At 36.4% G+C, this 16769-nt stretch overlaps 2 protein-coding genes across 2 annotated transcripts in view; both read left to right on the forward strand.

Annotated features, from left to right (window-relative positions):
• The window catches only part of LOC132101748 (rho guanine nucleotide exchange factor 17-like), an 82908-nt gene extending 75900 nt beyond the window's left edge, over positions 1-7008 (forward strand). Inside the window, exons 16-21 of the mRNA XM_059506931.1 lie at positions 1872-1958; positions 2031-2098; positions 2184-2332; positions 3408-3582; positions 4625-4897; positions 5827-7008. Of these exons, the coding sequence (XP_059362914.1) occupies positions 1872-1958; positions 2031-2098; positions 2184-2332; positions 3408-3582; positions 4625-4897; positions 5827-6038 (964 nt within the window). The 3' untranslated portion in view covers positions 6039-7008. The remainder of the gene's footprint in view (positions 1-1871; positions 1959-2030; positions 2099-2183; positions 2333-3407; positions 3583-4624; positions 4898-5826) is intronic.
• Positions 7009-9820: 2812 nt separating this feature from the next.
• The window catches only part of relt (RELT TNF receptor), a 32090-nt gene continuing 25141 nt past the window's right edge, over positions 9821-16769 (forward strand). The window contains exon 1 of the mRNA XM_059506932.1: positions 9821-10001. The gene's annotated coding sequence lies outside the window, so the exon portion shown is untranslated. The remainder of the gene's footprint in view (positions 10002-16769) is intronic.

The raw sequence follows: 16769 nt of genomic DNA on the forward strand, positions 1-16769 counted from the left end.
TTAAGAAAACAAACTGCTAGTAACTAATAGAGTGCTAAGTCTTAAAGGGGCAAGTTTAAAAAAAAAAAATAAAGAATAGAATTAGAGAGTGCTAGAGTTAGAGGTCAAATAAAGATGGAAGATATGTGTTTTTAGATGATTCTTGAAGATGCCTAAGGACTCAGCTGCTCGGATTGGGTTGGTGAGGTCATTCCACCAGGAGGGAACATTTAATTTAAAAGTCCATAAATGTGATTGTGCTTCTTTGCGATGATCAATCAAGTGATGTTCACTTGCAGAACGCAAGCTTCTAGAGGGCGCATAAGCCAAAGCCCGCCTGGTCTGTGTACGTTTTGATCATTTCATTTCCTATTTAGAATTCAATAATGAGAAATGGCTCGTTTATTTGTTATTCCATTTAGTTTAACAAACGGAAAATGAGTTTTTGGCTCTATTTCTCATTTTGACATTTGGGGTTTACAAATCGGTTTATGGCTTCAATATTACATTCGCACTTGTGGGCGGAGCTGAATCTCTGCTTTCATCTGATTGGTCGAATCGCTCCGCCTTCAGCTCGGTCTTTTCATTCTTTCAGACAGAATAAGAGTCAGTGCGAGTGCTGCACTGTAATGTCTGAAACTACACTCACTTTTAATTAGCATAATATTTGAAACAGATGTGGCTGGCAATTCGTGCTGCTGAGACCTGCAAGTGACTCCTTTAAATTATTTATAGGTTATAGTATTGTATGAATATTGTCCCACTGTAAATACAGTGCAAATAGTTCTGTCTCCTTGGATAAAAAGTGGAAATAAAAATCAATAATAGACAAAACAGTTCCATGATAATATGTATGTAACATTTATTACTTTCGTCTTTTAAGTCTAAAGGCACTACGTATGTGTGTGTGACTGTTGTTGAGCGAGCATGTGTCAAGAGTTGAGCGCGCACAGTATTAAGAGGTTGAGAGCGAGAGAGAGAGAGAGAGAGGGACTTGACAGGAGCGCAGAGAATACGTTTGTGAGAGAGCACCTGAGTAAACTGCGTGAGAGGGGTTATTACTGCACGTTAATATGGTAATAGCAAACAAGCAAAGACTTGCCCTTGTCCTCAGTGCATCCTGGCACTCTCCACACAAACATTTGCTCTCTCCTTCTTTCTCTCTCTCTGTCTCTGTCTCTCTCTCTCTCTCTCTACCCCCCCCCTCCCCCTCTTTCTCTCTCTCCCCCCCTCTCTCTGTCTCTGTCTCTCTCTCTCTCTCTCTACCCCCCCCCCTCTCCCCCTCTTTCTCTCTCTCCCCAACCCCTCTCTCTCTCTCTATCTCCCCCCCCTCTCTCTGTCTCTGTCTCTCTCTCTCTCTCTCTCTCTCTTCCCCCCTCTCTCTCTCCCCCCCTCTCTCCCTCCCCCCCCCTCTCCCTCCCCTTCTCTCTCTCTCTCTCTCTCTCTCTCTCTCCCTCTCTCTCTCTCTCTCTATCTCTCTCTCTGCATCACACAAGCAGGTGTGGGGCATTAGTTCTCGCCTCACTGCCAGTTGAAAGTCAAAACAAACAAAAAACAGTCCAATGACTTTGAGAGCATTTGACTTGATCCCTGTATATATAATCTATTTTAATTCCTAATAATATCAGCATATTAGACTGATTTCTGAAGGATCATGTGACTCTGAAGACTGGAGAAATGATGCTGAAAATTCAGCTTTTTGTCACGGGAATAAATTTCACAATAGATTGCTTTATTTTCAATCAAATGAGTGCATCCTTGGTGAGCATTAGAGATTTTTAATATATTAAAAAGTGACCCCAAAACCTTTCAACATAAGTTTATGATTACCAGTAAACACCAAAGGACATAAATGTCATATTTCATAAGTGTAATCATGTGGTTTCTTTCAGTATTCATGTGTACCAGTCGTCAGACAACATCAGAAACAGGAAGAACAGTATGAAGATGCAACACTCTGCTTCTATCCTGTGTATCCTGTAAGCAGCTTCCTCCTCAGTGATCTGATGCAATGTCGGCATGGAGACTGAACATCTTTTTTTCATTCCCAGGTATCTTGACAACAAAGTGTTTGTGTCCCTGGCGAACGGAGAGGTGATTGTTTACCAGAGGGAGGCAGGTGAGCTCAGATGCATCCAGATTGATTCAGTTATAACTGATAAGAGTGATTTACACCAACGCTCTCTGCTTTTTCTACATAACAGGAAGTTTCTGGGATCCTCAGAGCTCTCAAACACTGTGTCTGGGCTCTCCAACTGGACCGGTGACCAAAATGGTTCCTGTGGCGGGAAAACTGTGGTGTGGCTGTCAGAACCGAGTCCTTATCATCAACACCAGCACTTTAGCACAAGAGGTCAGACGCAAACCACAGGCAGATACTTTTTTAGTCTTGTGCTGGAAATCCTTCAACTGATGGGGTCAAAAATGACCAGGCCTTGAAAAACTGCTTGTAAATCTTGCATTATGCTATATTATTAACTATTCTCGGATTCAATCTTTTTGCAAACTTCTCTTTTTTTTAATTAGCACAGGTTTTGTGTTTTTATTTTGGGAACGGAATGATCATAGGCTTCATTGATCGGAGCGTTTGCATCTCAGTTTTTAAGTGCATAAGCATCATTTGTGGATAATTTTGAAATTCACTCATAAACTGAGGTCCATGCGCTCAGATCAGTCAGATTTATGAACAATCAGTTTCAAAAAGAAATTCAAAACATGTGCTAATTAAAAGAAAACAAGTTGACAAAAAAAATGTATCCAGGATTTGGTAATAATATAGCATTAAGGGAAATTTACAAATATTTTTGTACATAATTTTAGACTAGAAACACCACAAATGTAACAAGGTGGGGAAAAAAATCACAAAACATATATATATATATTTTAAAAAACAATTGTTTTTTTGAGGAGGAAGAAGAGGGAGTCATATTTATACCCTGAGAGCAAAGTCAATAAGTTTTATTTCAATACAATAAAGTTGTTGTTTTTTTTTCAGAAAAGAGAAAATCCTATCTGGGTCACAAGCGTTAGAAGACAATTAATTTTCAGTAATATTATAGATATGCCTGCACTGACATCATCAGATGAGAACTGAATATTGACACTAATATTCACATGGCTATTGAAAGGAAGTAAATCAACATTCACACTGAACTGAGCTGAATAATGTCACTGTTGTGTTTTACAGAGCTGCTTTACAGCTGAAATTACATTCTGAACTGAAGCAAAATCGAGCAAAACAATGACACTTGTCTTCTGTAGAGCTGCTTTACATCTTACATTGAATTACGTTCATAACTGATTCATTTTGCAACATTAAAACTGTTATTGTCCTGATTGTTTATTTGAAACTGCTTTGGTAATAAATTTGACTTGAGTATCAAAAGTTTCAAATATGACAATTACAACCAAACGAATGTGTTCTTCAGCACTCGTTCCAGGTGGCTCAGGACAGCGGGCGCTGTGTGACCAGTATTGTGAGCTGTGGTAAAGGTGTGTGGATCGCTCTGCAGGGCAGCGCTCATGTGCGACTCTATCACGCCTCCACCTACGAGAGCCTGACCGAGGTCGACGTGGCACCAGCCGTGCACAAGATGCTTGCAGGTACTGTTTAATACCAGCATCATCAAATTATGCCTCTTCTGCAAATGCTTTTTTTATATATGCATGGCTGAGTAAAATAAAATCTATTAAAAACGTTTTCATTACATAGTTTTTTTTTTCTTTTCACAAAAAAAGAATGAAGATTTTTCAAAATAATTTATCAAACGCAGTCAAATATCACATGCTGTGGTTTTCATGACAAAAAGCAGCATTAAAGATGTATAATTTTACTTAAAATCAGCAAAGGAATGGGAAGATATGTTCAAAAACTCCATTTAATGTCAAAGAACTTTAAAAAATAAGCTTTTTACACAAAATCTGTCATTTTCTGTGGCTGTTTGGATAAAGTGAAACACCTCAGATATTGCAGAAAACATCTGGCTCCTGTTTGCATTTTCTTCTGGCTCTGGCTATAATTCTGATCTGGAATTGCGTTTAGATTTATTCATACGTGTCAAAACGGGCTGAGCATTAAACTAACCATAATCTGGCTCAGATTTAGACAGGAATCATGTGTGTGTGGCAGTTTTTCTACCAATAAAAGACTTCACTGCACAAATGGTTGTCAAAAAAAAAGCTACAAAATTTTTGGAGTAAATCTGGTGTGCTTGAGCAAAACAGATGCTGTTTTTGCAATCAAATTATAAAGGAATAAGTATTAAGTAACAAATATGATGCAAAGCGGCATTATGGTTTTTATCTCAGTCAAGTAAAAAAAAAGCACCAAAACAAATGTGGATTCTTAGAGCTGATTTTATACAGTGTTATAAAAAAAAAAAGGAATAAAAAATGTATAAAACAAATAAAACTTTTAGCCGTTAAAAAAACGATATAAAAAAATAACAAAAACGCAACAAAATTACCAAAACTAAAAAAAAATTTAATCTAACTAAAAATATCATTAAATACACTGTTCAGTAAAAATACTTGTTATTTTAGCTATAATAGTATATTACCTATAATAAAATAGCACCGATTTTAGATAAATAATGTTTCAGAATCAAATCAAATCAAATCCCTGTCTCTTTTTTTCTTCTTTTAGGCTCTGATGCTATTATCCGGCAGCACAAAGCAGCGTGTTTGCGGATCACGGCTCTTCTGGCGTGTAAGGACCTGCTGTGGATCGGCACCAGTGCAGGGGTGGTCCTGACTCTGGCCATCCCACCCGTGTCCTCCAGCACTGGGCCGGGCTCGCTCCGTGCTCCCCTCCTCCCCATGGGCTCGGCCCACGGACACACGGGACACGTCCGCTTCCTCACCTGCATTGAGCTTCCAGAGGGCTTTGACGTCAACTTCCCACCGCCAGCCGAATCAGGTAAGCTTCTCACTGCTTGTTGCAGTGTGGGTAAAATTAACAGAGGATCTGGCAACAAAATTTCTAAGTGCATTATGGGAATACGGAAACCTGCAGACACTGATCTGTTTTATGTGTTTTTATCTCTTAAGGTAAGATAAGAGTATTAGGAGTTCAGTTGAGACTTAAACTGTTCTCTTCAGTGTCAATAATGTGTACATTTTATTTGTAATTTGTTCATACAAATAACAATTTATATGTAGTAGTATATTTTAAAAACTGACCATGTTACACTGCACTGTATGGTATATAATAATATTTAAAAAATTGATTCTATAAATGTTATGGGATTCATAAAAAACACACACATGGTTATTAATAATAATTATAATAATAATCATACGTTTTTATTTTTATTATTTTACAAATATTATGTTACTTATAAATAATGTAATTATGTATTATAAAAACATGTACTTTTTTGTTTGTGTTTTTAGCTAGTACTTTATTTTCTTTGTTTTTTAAAGTGAGCTGAAATGTACCTTGTAGTCCTTTCTTTTGTTTAACTCGTGTTGTCATGATTTTATAGTAATTGTTTGGCGAGGAATTTATTTTTGTATAAAAGGAAGATTAATAAATAAAAAGTCTAGCTAATACACACAAATAGTCAGTGCCAAGACGAGTGTAAACTGATTCAGAACCGTTTACACAAACCGTTTCCAAAGCTCAGGGACATATGCGATCATTTCATTTGCAGTGTAAACACGAATGCATCCCAAACAACAGAAAAAACTGTCAATCAACCCACTGAGTGTTTTAAAAACAAGGGTTTTAAACTTGTCTGATTAATGCTTGTGATTGGATGCTTCCAATAGAGGCTATCAATAAAACATAGCACAGTGACCTCACATAACAAACATATGTGTGTGTGTCCTGAATTTCGATTATAGTGAGCTCAGCACAGAACAGCTCAGAGAGCAGCAGCGGAGGCCTGCAGAGACGAGACTCCTCCCGGCGGCGTGCCTCCATCCTCCTGCCCGCCAAATCCAACCTGCTGGTCATCAGCGGTGGCGACGGCTATGAAGACTTCAGACTGACCAATAGCAGCGAGACGGTGGGGCGGGACGACAGCACCAACCACTTACTGCTGTGGCGTGTGTAGCAGAAGCCCCGCCCCCTCGACAGACAAGCCGCTGGACCAACCCACGCACTTCTCCCTGAAGCCCCGCCCCTTCCTGTTCTCTGATGCATTGTGCATGAGCATGTAAAACGTCAACCAATGGGGTGTTTGTTTTTCGTTACGTTGTGTTATGTCATTTCGTTTCCCTATGTAAAATATCTCGATCTCGCTTGCCATGTGGTGTTTCCTGTGGCTGCTTTTGAATGTTGTGTTGAAACTTAAAAAAAAAAAAAAAAGCGGATGAAATTGTCATTACCTTGAAGATGAAAAGAGAAAAGCAGGAAAAGTAGATGTTAAAAAGAAAGGAAGCAAGAATTGTTGGATAGAGGGTGGGTTTGAATGCATCACACGAGGCAGGGAGGATTGTGGGTAATGTGGATGGACGTACAAAGTGAAAAGACTGGTCTTTCATCCTTCACTTCATCAGTCTGCACACTTGGTCAACTATTGGTCTTGACAGACTGTGATTTCATTGGAGAATGAAGATGTTATTGTTAAAGCGAGATGAGTTAATCTAATGTAACCAATGTGCAATATAAGGTTGGAGTACCTACAAACCGCTATATGACACACACACTTTACTACTTCAGTAATCAACAAACTCACAGTCAGAGTTACTACACATTATCACTTTATTCTTTTGGTTATCGAATCATTTTTATGTATAAAAAAATGAGACTTCACTATGTTATGTAAAAGAACAGCAATGACATTCCATATATAGGTATTGTGACGACAAACTTTTGTACAGTATTTATGTTTTTTCATTTTTAGTTAAGACTTTTTTTTATAGCACTTAATTTATAAATAAAGTAGTCTGGCGTTTTTCTCTACTGAAAGATTTTGACGCTCAACTCAAGTTGGGTCAGTGAGGTTGCATTTGTAAGATTTTTGGAAAATTATTCTCGCAAAGAAACATCCAGGTCATATTTCACCCGAAAATAAAAAAGTTTAATTTGCATAACGGAAATAAAGCTTTTTTTCTTTTATTTCATCATGTCATTATTTTCATTGTAATTTCCCTTTAATTTCTTAAAATTGTGATTATTCACATTACTGTAATACATCTTTATTTTTAAAAAATTTTTGATTTTTGATTAAATTTAATACAGCAAATACTGTGGTGTGGAAGCTTGTTTCCACCATTGAAGTCCAAATCTGAGGAAAACAAAAAAAAATTCTTAAAATTGCGAGTTTCTCACAATTCTTAAAATGACTTATTGACTCTATAATATAAGTTTATTTTATGCAATTCTGAGAACAAAGTCAGAATTACAAGATGTGAACTCAAAAGTCAGAATTGTGAGATGAAAAAGTTGCAAATCACCTTTTTTTAATCCTGTGATGGAAATTGGCTTCCATACCATGGTTTGTAAACCATGTTCCTGCGACAAGAACTCGCAGGTAGAAATGTCAAAGCATTGCAGAAGATATCTTCTTACTACAAACGGGATCCTCAGAGAATCATATTTTCATATACTGACTCTGCATTTCTTGCTTTTTAATCAAACATCTAAATCAATCAGTGATGATAGTCCTAAATCAAGTCTTACTGTTGTAAGTGACCCTCTCAGCCCCTTTCTAGTGAAAGACATCATCAATGTTTTTTGTAAATATTGGTATATATTGCCTGTACATAGTGCTCTCACAGTCCACGATTGTTCATATGAATCTAATGGCATATTTTTATAAGTATTTTTGTCTATTTGTTTCCTCATTGGGTATGTGCCGTCTCATTTAAATTAAACTATTCCAGTATTTTAGAAGAAGAGAAGAGAAGCAGCTCGGCGTCTGTGGATCCTGTAACAGTCGTCATGCTTATTTCACACCGTTGTCCTATTTTGTCACTGTGGGTTTCTTGTAATTAAACATTCACTGATGCCAGAAATCCAGAGGCTCTGTTAATTCATTTACAAACACACTCAAACACAATCTCGCCTGTCATCGCAGTTTATGAATATTTTGGCCCAAAATAAGACTTCAGACTTTTTTGAAAAGGTAAATTTTTTGGGTGCCAGAGATGTGTCTGAATAGAATAAAAAAATGTGATATTAAATAATAATATAAAAAATTTAGACACTTACTATTCCTCTTGCAGTAACTTTTAGGTATCACAGTTTTATGAAACCACATTTTTAAAATCAGACAATATTATACTGCGCACTTTTGGCTTCTGTGTTTATGTGCATTGCTGTGAAAATCCATTTGAGATTTATCAACAGCTAGGTGATGATTTACAGTTAATAGTTTTAATCACTGCTTTTATTAATAATAATTTCCTCCTGTATGCAATAAAACATGATTTAAGTGTGAATCATCACCTAGTTTAGGATTAAAATAACTTTCAAAAGCTTTATTCTGTTGTCAATCTAAAATGTATGATTTGGTCACAACAGGCCCAAATAATTTTAAGGAGGGTAAGGACCATTATGTATTTAAAGGCTGCATTTTTTGTCATAAATTCAGTAAAAACAGTAAATAAATTGTGAAATATTATTAAAATTTAAAATAACTATTTTCTATTTTAATATATTTTATTATTCCTTGTTTATTATTCCTGGAATCAAAGCTGAATTTTTAAGCATCATTACTCCAGTCTTCAGTTACTTGATCTCTCAGAAATCATTATTTTTACTAATATGCTGATTATAATTGTTGAAAACTAACAGTATTTTTTTTTTATAGAAATCTTTGTATGATTATGAATCACTATACTGTCTCTTGTGATCAGTTTAATTCAACCTTACTGAATAAAAGAGTTTATATAAAAGACAGTGCTTGTGTTGCTGGTGTGTCAGCAGCTCATGGTTCTGAATGACTGTTAGACATTCATACAATCGAAATGAAACACACAAGACCAATTCACGTCATCTCACAGCGAACTAGTTGTGCGAGGGCACAAAGAAAACTTTACAATGTCATGCAATGAATGTTCATCGCCTGACCCTGCAGTTCATGGTTTGTGTGTGAGATCTGGTTTTATTCAGACCCTAAATTGACATAGGGCCTACCCACAGGCCATCCAAGATATAGATGAGTTTGATTCTTTATGGGAAAAGATTCAGAGACATTTAGCATTACATCACTTGCTTAGCACTGGATCCCCTGCAGTGAATGGGTGCCATCAGAACGAGAGTCTAAACAGCTGATTAAAACATCACAATAATCCACACCACTCCAGTCCATCAGTTAATGTCTTTTTAATCAGCAGATTCACTTCTAATGCTAAATGTCTCTGAATATGTTCTGATAAATAAACTAATCTAGAATTTTTGTTGAACTTTATAAGACACTCGTGTTGGTAATAAAAATGACATTCATTTAGCATTATAACCAAGCAAAATAGTCTCTTTGTCTGTGTGGCATTTGAGACAAATATAAAAGCAAACATCTCACCTTCTATTTCAACTAAATAGTGTTTATATGTTCTACTCAATTTTTCATGTTTCAGGTTCAGATTCTGTTCCCATAAAGTATCAAACTCATCTATATCTTGGATCGCCTGTGGGTAGGCCCTATGTCAATTTTCAGCAAATTTTCATTTTAGGGTTACTTTAACATAAATCCTTTAAGTGTAATTAATTATTTTTTATTTTATTTTTTTATTTAATTTTATTTATTTTTATTCATTTTTCTCTTTTCCTACTGTTGGATGTAACATTACTTGACACCGTTTTGACAATGCAATGCGGTAAGTTACGCCTCCGAAGAAAAGAACGGCGAAACAGAGACAGACAGAGGGCGCGCGAGCGAGGTGAAGGGTGAAGCTCATGCTGCATGCGCGCGCTGTGACGTGTTTCTCTCAGTTCTCAGTGACTCGGTTCAAATGTTGGATCGCTCTGCTCATCTCAGCGGCTCTGACTCTCTCCTTCTCTTTGTGTAATTATAGACCACACATCCGACATATGATGATTATAGGACACGTATGATTTCACAGTAATACAGGTAAGATCAAATACGAACTTTATTTACGGTGTGAAAGAGTTTATTAACAGATGGCGACAGTTGCAGCGCGGATGCGGCATTTGTGCCGGTATATTTTCAGTTCGCCTACTTATGAAGTCGGTTGTGTTTAGGCTACTGTAGTGTATACTGCGTACTCAGACGACTGTGGATATACTGTACTGAGCTGAACTTCAATACACTGGTGCTTTTAAAGTTTGAGATAAGAGTTTTGACGATAGTTTACTGAACCGTTTCACACCGGAGACAATAGAAATGCGTTGAGTTGAGTTCGTCTTTGTTTCGTGATAGTCTCATTCACTGCAAATATTATCGGTCACTTTTATAAAACACTCTGATATGATTATTATAAGTAAATATAAGGTATAAGTTAGGTTCGATGTGTAAATAATGATTATTAAATCGTTACTTATTTTGGTTATGATTAGAATTCCTTCTTTAAAGACAAATACTATATATTACACTGTATATTGCTAATTACATATATGCATATTTGAATGTACATAATCTTTAAATGAAAAATAACATGCACCATTATCTTTTCTGAGAAAATTCTATTGTTTTTCATTTATTGGTTTCTAAAACAACTTTTTAACCACCATTGTCACTGGAAAAGAAAGGAACTAAAAAATAATAAACATGCTGAAAGATGTGTTAATTTATTGTACTATTATTTTATTATCCAAAAATGTGTTTATTTATTACAGCAATAACAATAGCTGTGATTACTATAGTACTTAGTGGAAAAGGGAATCACTGATCTGTTAAGTATTTGTATATATTCATTATGAAGTGTTACTCGAACGTAAGATTATGATTGCAAAAACTATTGTTTGAAAACCCATAAATAAGTATATTTTGCTATTGCACCAAAATGACATTGGTATTACATGAATTGTGTTTTACTGTATGTTGTGAACTTACCAACAGGATTTATGGAGGATCTATAAACATCTCGTATCTGCTGCAATTTCCACCGAATCTGATATATGAGAGCAGAATGAGGAACAGGATTTATTGGTTTTATGAAACTAAGTGTAACGCATGAATATATTACCTTCATGACCTCCTGACATCCACTTCAGCTCTTTAAATCATTCAGGGATCACAAATTGTTCTGCTCTTTCCCAGCGAACTCAGTTCACTAAGAGAAGGCAGGAGCGGATTTAAATACAGCTCATCATAATGTGGGCAGCTTCACACACACACACACAAACACAGTTTGGCTCCAGGCTTTGGCACGCACTGCGTCAGCTGCGGTTTATACCAGCTGGAAACACATGTTTGTGTTACATTCATAATTTATGCTCTGCACTATAAACAAAAATGCTGTGTAATAAACATTGTATAACATATATGTGTCAGCATATAGGCGCCAGAGCACAAAAAATTCCTGTTTAAAAGACTTTTAAGTTACAAGGCACTACCCTTGTCCTTATAGTTAACATCTTTTGTTAACCCTCCATGAATAAAATAGTGATAGACAGCATTGGCAAACAGCCTGGACTTTAATAAAGCCAGATGCAATTGCCACGTCATCATATTTGGACTTTTTCCACAGGTATTAACAAAATGCCTAAACGTGTTTTATGCTCACGTTTGAAATAAATAAACTCTATCATTACTGTTGGTTGCTTTAGTAACTTGAAGGCTTATAAAGCAGTGTGATTGAATGCATGACTCTAATACAGACAATGCCTGTCATGGGACGGGCCAGCAGACTCACTCTAATATATCTAGCACATCTGAGTTTAGATTTTTGACTCATCAGTGTGAAGTCTGCACCAGTTTATATACTTTACAACTTTTAATCCACCTTTAATTACGATCCACCCTACTGTACATGGAAAGGCATAAGAGGCAGAATATGTAAAATACTTGGTTTGTCTGCATTAAACCAGTCAGTCTGTTTAGAATTGATGATTGATGAATTGATGCATTCGGCATTAACCCTCTGAGGTCTAGGGGGTTTTGAGGACCTGGAGAAGTTTTGCCATGCCCTGAATTTTGTGCTTTTTTCAGTTGCTTCTAAACATAAACATGGCTAGTCAGTATTCAGTATTCAGTGCAAACTGGGCTGCAATATGTGAATAGCATGTATGTACATGATTTTGAGGAAACAACATTTATGTGTGGTTAGTGTAAAACAAAAATTTTGAAGTCACTGAAATAAGGTCATAAAACATATACACAAAATTTGTTTACAAGACTGTCAAACCTGGAGCTTGTAGCCTAGAATTTTTGCTTCAAAATGATGTGAAAATCATCTTGTTTACTCACTCACAGAAAACAATAGATTGCTTTAAACAATAGATTGATTAAAATTTTCTAAGACACTTTTTGTTTCAAAAGGGCATATGCAAGTAGGTGTCAACTATCATGAATATTATTGTGATTTACACCTGAGAAGACAAATGCCCACATAATGAGCTGCATAATGAGCTGCATAATGAGCCGTTCAGTCAGCTTTGTGACTGAGAGGAAAGAGTTACAAGAAAGATTGTGAGGACAAAATAAATTTATAGATTTTTATGTTTGCAGTTTATTTAGAATATATTTAATTATCCCACAAAATAATTTGAGATACACTTTCAAGTGCAGTTAGACAGTTTATTAGGAACAATCAACGCTGAATTTTTAGCATCATTACTCCAGTCACACAATCCTTCAGAAATCCTTTTAATATTCTGATTTTCAACTAAAAAAAAAAAACATTTATTGTTATAATTATTGTTATTATTAAAGTTTAAAAGAGCTAAGAATATTTTTTTCAGGTTTTTTGTTAAATTGAAAGAACAGCATTGTTTGTAACATTTATAATATCAATCGTTTTTTTATCATCACTTAATAAAATAAAAGTTTTAATTTCTATATATACTGACTCCAAGCTTTTGAATGGTATAGTGTATATTGTTAAACTTATATTTATATATATATATATATATACGATATATTTCAAACTAAATCGGAGAACGAATATGAGGATATGACATTTCGAACAAAATCTGAAAAAAACGAAGTTAGTTTTCAGTTCGTTTTCAGCAGTTCGAAATGGCTCACCAAAGCAAACTTTCTGGGGGAGTTCGTTTGGCTCCTAAACACCTTTGAGTTTCGATGAGTGTGTTCTGAAACTCCACCTTCTTTTATTTTTGGTTCATTCCTCATTCAGTGTAGGCCATTAAGGAGAGCAACATCTCCTGAATACACTGGAGTGTCGAATAGCCGAGCTGCACAAATATATCCGCACCTGTATGATCGTTCGCGCACAGTCTTTAAAGATGTAAAGACAGTATTTCATTCCTAGAAAGAAATAGCAACGAAGCTTGGTGTCGAAGATCCGGAGTTATGCAAAAAGCGAAGCAGAGAAACATACGAGACAAGTTTTCCAAAGCCATGAAAAGAATGAAAGGAAAGAGTAAAAAAATATAAGGTAGCAAGCACCAAATACATGTTTCAAATAAATGTTACACCATACTGCTGCTGTTGTACTTTCAATAAGCGAATTTAAAGGGTATACAGTAAATGAAATGCCAAACGAATATACAATAAAAAAACTGTTTATCCAGTTTAATAAAATAAATGAACACTAATAAAATAAAGCAACAAACCGATTCCATCATTACATCATGCTAAAGTTTTAAGACTATGAGCCATTCACACTTCCCATAAAGGACTGATTATGGAATGGTTCTTTTGTATTGCAAACATGATACTTGACTCTGAACTGCTGCTAATCATTATTCTTTTGTCTGTAATATTCTGATCATTGCCTACACTCCTTCATTTCATCGTTGTTGTGTTTAGGGGATGCACGCGAGCGTCGCGAGTCATGTTTACATTAATCTACACCCCGCCTCCAGTAGTGCGGGTGGGGGTGGGGTCCGAATGTTCGGAAACAGTATACTGTCGCTCAGCCTTTTCGAACTTCTTTTTGCCCTGAAACGAAGAACAAAAGTGAACTTCGTTTGAAGTATTTCGAGACCCTAATTCCTCTCAGTTCGAAGCAAACTGTAAAATAAAATGTAAAAAAAACTTGAACAGTCTCGCTGCTTTGTTTTCTGTAGTATGGGCGTATACATGCCGCCCACTTCACGTGGAACATTATAATAAACAATGTTCATCAAGTTGGCGTCGTCGCATTAGATATAATGAAAGGAGACGCGAAAGACTGGACATCGCGTTGTTTTCATATGGATTACTTTATCACAGAATACTTGTTTTCCGGTAGCACTTGTTTAGTTTAAAAGTAGACATGTCAAGCTTTCTATAGATATATCTCTCATGTCTCTTTGTTACAGTTCATTTTAATGACGCGTGTCTAAATGAAGATCACTGCTGACAAAGGCAGCAGACAGCGCACTTTGTTTGTTTTCTTTATTTAAACCATTCAAACCACAAAGTTTTATTATTATTATGTCTGTATACAAATAAAAGTAGACTCTTTACAGATTCGATTGATGAATTGCTCTTATCGGTACGATCAAAACTAAAAGTGTAATTTAAGTTCTTTTCAGGTTTTATCAGGAGAAGATGCCTCATAACGTGTATATGCAGGAATCGACTCCAGAGAGTTAATAAATAGACTGCTAATCAGTGTCTTTAAACAGCCAAGTTGAAGCTGCTCTGTACCTGCCCAAAATTTGGCGTAAAGACACAATGCTACATAAAAGACAGATCTAATTATGCCTGTCCAGACCCACATCAGTCCCTAAAATCGTAATTGCAGTGTAAGTGCGTTTATGCACAGAAGAACTTAGAATCATTTAGGCGTCTTTACACCGACTGGGTAATGAGGCTATAAGAGGTGGAATGAATGCATCTACAAAGTAGTAACTTTATACGGTACTTTGATACTAAGGGCTGAGTTGGCTCAGAGCATGTATAGTTTAGTCTGGCTTTAATGTGGCATTGTATCTTTAAATTTAATTTTTGAGCAGGCACAGAGCAGCCTTAACTCAAATGTGAAAAGACAAGTTAAGGCTGCTCTGTGCCTGCTCAGAAATCTGTGTAAAGTAAAATGCTGCAAAAAAGGCTGACTAAATGATGCCAGCTCTGACACAGCTTAGCCCCTAGTGTAAAGTATACAGTTAAAATTGCAGTGTACATTCATTAATGCTATTTCTGGGAAACATTGACATTTTGTGTTAAGATACCTAATTGCCCCTTCAGAGGTGCTTCTGTGCCACCTTTACAGTGAAATTGCCATTGTGTTAAGATTGACATGTGCCGAATTTTTGCACTGCAAAATGGCAAAGAAAAATACTTGTGAAGTAACAATTAAGTATCTTTCCACAGACTGATTAACGCTGCTCATAGGTGGCATAAATGTATTTGCACAGCAATTAGGCCTACAGCTGTATGCTTTTATACTATGGGCTGAAGTGGTTCAGAGCAGGCACAATTTAGTCAGCCTTTTTTTTTTTTACATTGCATCTTAACAATAAATTTTGTGCAGCACAGACCAGCCTTAACTTGACTGTGTAAAGACACCTAGTAGTTTATGGAGCTCACAGATTCAAACACATAAATAAGAATTAGATCCTCTAAACTACCATGATTTATAATTAAGAGAATTTGAGTCCCACTGGAGAATTCATCAGTCTGTTCAGACAAACTAATCTGCGCAAGTGCCAGACTGTGGCAGAATGTTTCCATATGAACAAGACTTATGTTCATGTGTTCGCATAGCTGTCTGTGCATTTTTCACATGCTTGCATATTGTTCATTTGATCATCCTAATTCTGTGTCTCTGCTGTCCAAACAACAGCCAACTCCGCCCGGAAGCTCGAGAGGTCCTGCTAGGTCTGTTATCTGTAATTACCCGTGCTCTTTGCTTGACCCCTACTGGAGTGCCAATTCAGCACCAATTCAGAGTTTTGAAGTGGGAGTTTGGTTGGCATGAGTCTTTGCGTTCTGACATTGGACACGCTCAACTGAAATTATGAAATGAACGTCTCGGTAGATTCCAAACCCTCCACGGCTGGATGCAGGAATCAGTGGTTTAATTAAAGCTTTATTATTTGTCTTGGTGGGCCAGAAACAACCAAATCTACTGTATACTTTTTTCCTCCCTCGCGTGCAGACATCTACCTGCGTTGGCTGCTGTGTCTGTGTTGACCTCTGCGTGGTTTGGGCGCTGCTGGCACACCGACCTCTCTGACCTCAGATCAGCAGGGACTTACTCTGTGAACCTGTGGCTTCTGCTGACTCCCATACTGTAGTACATTGAGTTGTGTGACTGAACATTGATGAGAATAATCTTTCTATTATACACAAGACAAGAGATATTCTGTGTGAATTAAGAAATTGTAAAATTGCTGTTTTGAACCATTAGTTTAGAAATGATAATCAGTGATTCTTTTATGGTCTAAAAGTCCCAATTACTGATTTAATACTTCCAATTAAAACAAGAGTGTTTCTGGTTATTTGAATGTGTTCCAGTTCAGTTTGTTGTGGCGATATAGCTCAACAAAACAAAAAAACTAAAATTAATTTGTCTCTCATGTCTGAAAAAGGTAACTTGTTCTTGCTTCTGCATCTTGAATCTGCATCTTGAATCTCAAATACCAGTGAGTGATTCGGTCTGATAAGTAAACGAAACATTTTTGGAGCAATGAGTCGGTGGGTTTGCCTCTTACCAATTCATTTCAGTTAGTGAACGAATCATTCTTTGTTCAGTGAGTCAGGTTTTTGATTTTCTTTGCTCTGACCACTTCAGTCTGATGAGTCAATGATCGGTGGGTTGTTGAT

Source organism: Carassius carassius, chromosome 23, assembly GCF_963082965.1.
Source record: "Carassius carassius chromosome 23, fCarCar2.1, whole genome shotgun sequence".
NCBI classification, from domain to species: domain Eukaryota; kingdom Metazoa; phylum Chordata; class Actinopteri; order Cypriniformes; family Cyprinidae; genus Carassius; species Carassius carassius.